Here is a 3,775-nt window from a genome sequence, read left to right on the forward strand (position 1 = left end):
CGGTCCCTATAACTTTATCGAATTTTTAATTAGGTCTCTATATTTTTTTTAATTAGATCCCTATAGCATATCAAATTTTGTAATTAAGTCCATATCGTGATAAAAATATTGGAATTAACATAATATTCTGTTAAACAAAATAAATATGCCTAACACTTGAATGAATATTCTATTTACAGAATATTCAGTTGATTCTAATATTTTTGTGACGGCAAAGACTTAATTACAAAATTTGATATAGTACAGGGATTCAATTGAAAAAAAAAAGTATAAAGACCTAATTGAAAATTCGATAAAACTGCATCGAGCAGCAAAATAATTAAACCTTTTTCATATGCATATAGAGCATCTAAAAGATATTAATAATGTTAGGTAAACAAATTATTTTTATAATAAGTTTAATCAAGTTTTTTTTTATATCTCTCTTTCTTTTTTTTTTTCTTTTTTTTTAACTAAAATTTTTACTTATCAATCTATAAACTATTAGACCAACTTAATTGAATTTATTTACTAAAATAATTTGATCATATAGAATTACCAAAAAGTTATTTATAGCCAAAAATTAATAAACCTTTTTTATAGTTAACTCAATTAAATTACATTTATAGCTAATGCAATCACTTCAAATCTTAAATTTTGATTATAATTCAGGCTTTCACTACAATACATTTTATAACAATGCCTATATATATAGTCTGTGGGTGTAAAAAATCTAACCTAATGATTCTCTTTTGATTTTGTGCATAATTTATGTAGGAATACAATGCCAGCATAGAATTCTATTGGGCCCCAATGCTTGTGGAATCCAACACTGAGTTCTTTGTTGTAAGAGATCCCCTAAAGAAGATAGTGAAAGTTGATTCAATCATGGAACGTGCCAAAAACTGGACAGGAGTGGACATACTTGTCTTCAATTCCTATGTTTGGTGGATGAACCCTCCTGTCATTAAAACGCTGTAATCTTCTTGTCTCAACCTTTCACTTATTCGTAGTCTATTAGGTAGTATTTGGTGGAGAGACAGAAACAGAAAGACTGAGATTGAGAGACAAAAACTAAGAGACAGAGATTGAAATAAATTTTAATATTCTATGTTTGATGCAAAATAGAACACAAAAATTGAAACAAGAATGAAACTCTAATTTAATTTGCACAAAGGGTAAAATTGAAATTAATTAATTAAAATGAGGATATTTTAGGTATAAAATGTTATTAAAGTTTCAGTCTCATTCTCTAAAAATTTTAATCCCCTGTGTCCCCACTTTTTGGAGGTACTGAAATACTAAAATTTTAGAGACAGAGACATAAAATTTAGTACCAGTCTCTGAACCAACAAACATGATATTGAGTTTCAATCTCTCAGTTTGTGTCTCAGTACCTCAAAACAAATGCTACCTAAGTTGCATTTTGTTTTTTAGACTGAAACTAAAATTGGAGAATATCTTATTTAGTGATCAGAAATTAAAATTAAAATTTTAGTTTTAGGATATAAAATTTTAGTCTTTTTAATACCTCTAGAAAATAAAAATATGAGAGACTAAATTTTTTAAAGACGGAAATTGAAACTTTAATAATATTTGAGTTTAAAAATACTCTTATTTAACATCTTAAATTTTATATCTACCCCTCCGTCTTCACACTATAAGAGAAAAAGTCTGTCACTATACTTTTTTTTTGTCACGCTTTAAAAGCGTGGCCAAAAAGTGTCAATGGCCACGTTTTTATAAGAGTGGCAATTGATTAGAAATTTGGCCATATTTTTTCTTAAAGCGTGGCCAAAAGGGGTCATAACTTATCATAACCAAGTTCCTTGTTATAACCTTCAAATGACGTCGTTTAATGCCTTCTTTAGCGTCAAAACGCGTATAACTGTTGTTTTAATATGTCTAGCGTGGCAAGACTTGAACCACATCACTAGCAACATTGAGCTTTGATGACAAAAAATACATGAGAGATTATATTAGTGTATTTTTTTAATCTAAGAGACCAAATTATAACAATTAAAAAATTAAGAACTAAATTAATACAACTTGCAAGTCTCAAAGACCAAAATGAAACTTAACTTGAAGTTGTTATAAGCTAATTGTGTTGTCTAAATCGTTGTGTTCAAATAGTGAACTTAAATTCAAGAGAAACAATAATTTTTTGCAATAATTGACCAACACATCAATTTTCTTATATTCTATTAATTTTTGAACATACTACACATAAATCAATATAATTTTCATCTACATTACATAGAATATGTATACATAGATTGATAAGAAGCATAAATACATAGATAATTATATTTTGCACACCCTTTATAATGTTGGCAAAGAAACTGTTGACAACATAAGAAAGCTAGCAATAAAATACCTAAAACATTTGATCTTCGATTTAAAGAAAAAGAAAATGATATCTAACATCTTGATCAATTTGCAGATGGGGTTCATTTGGAAATGGGGATGATGGGTATGAAGAATTGGATGCAAAAATTGCTTACAACTTAGGTTTGAGGACATGGGCAAATTGGATTGACTCAACTATAAATCCAAACAAAACCAGGGTCTTCTTCACAACTATGTCCCCTATACACACAAGGTCTCTCAATAAAACTTTAAGCTTCTTCTTTCTTTATCTATATATAAGTAACTACTTTATTTTCAAGTCAATTGAATCTTGAACTACCGTTTCCAAAATCCTGGAGTGAATTATAAAATTATGTTCAGAAGAACAAAAATTCAAGGAATATATTAAAGACTTAATTTTTTAGAAAATCTTATTTAAAAGGTGAATAATTTTGTCAATTGTATGATCTTCTTGGGTTATTTTTATTAAATATTTGAACTTTTGTTTTTCTATGAATAAATTTGTTAGCAACATAATCTTTCAAATATTCTTTTACTCAAAATATTATGCATTCAAGTTTTGATTTAAAAAAAAAAAAAAAGTTCATTACACAACTATCCCTCCTTAAAAATGTTCGAATGAAAAAATCACACCTAAAAATGTAATATATAAATAGTTTAATTTAATAAATACATGGTCACTAATTTCTTTGTGGCTTGAATCTTAAAATTTTTTGTGCCATATTTAATTTGTCAGAAGCTCAGATTGGGGCAAGAAGGATGATATGAAGTGTTTGAATGAGACAAAGCCAGTAACGAAGAAGAATCATTGGGGAAGTGGTTCAGATAAGGGGATGATGAGTGTAGTGGCGAAGGTGGTGAAGAAGATGAAAGTTGCAGTTACTTTTATTAACATAACACAAATTTCAGAGTATAGGATTGATGCTCATTCCTCAGTTTACACTGAAACTTGGGGGAGATTGTTGACTAAGGAGGAAAAATCTAACCCACAAAATGCAGATTGTGTGCATTGGTGTTTGCCTGGACTTCCAGATACTTGGAATACAATATTTTTAACAATGTTGTGAAAAAAAATATTTATCTAAAAAATTTAACAAGTTAGATTGTGATAATTATTTTTTTTTTTTTACCCTTATTTTCACCTTATCCACGTTAATTATTTTTTTTTTGTTGTCTGCCCTATTTTCCAATCCAAAAAGCCAAGAATTAATTCGTCGTGAATCCGAGTTCTGTTTAATATTGTACTGCTGGCTAATGAATTGATACAAAACTTTTTTTTTTGGATCTGGGTACAGAACCTTTAATATGTTAACCCAGAATGACAAATGGGCCGGTTCTGTGAAGGCCCAAATAACATTGTCAAAATAAAATTTAAATTAAAAAGATTTTTCAAGTTAAAAAAATATTCAATCAAAAAAAAATTTTG

The 3,775-nt window shown here is 28.1% G+C and overlaps 1 protein-coding gene across 1 annotated transcript in view; it reads left to right on the forward strand.

The window, feature by feature from the left end:
* The window catches only part of LOC107625771 (protein trichome birefringence-like 3), a 7,442-nt gene extending 3,967 nt beyond the window's left edge, over positions 1-3,475 (forward strand). Inside the window, exons 4-6 of the mRNA XM_016328477.2 lie at positions 757-956; positions 2,423-2,581; positions 3,086-3,475. Coding sequence (XP_016183963.1) covers positions 757-956; positions 2,423-2,581; positions 3,086-3,416 — 690 coding nt within the window. The 3' untranslated portion in view covers positions 3,417-3,475. The remainder of the gene's footprint in view (positions 1-756; positions 957-2,422; positions 2,582-3,085) is intronic.

Source organism: Arachis ipaensis, chromosome B02 (genome assembly GCF_000816755.2).
Source record: "Arachis ipaensis cultivar K30076 chromosome B02, Araip1.1, whole genome shotgun sequence".
NCBI classification, from domain to species: domain Eukaryota; kingdom Viridiplantae; phylum Streptophyta; class Magnoliopsida; order Fabales; family Fabaceae; genus Arachis; species Arachis ipaensis.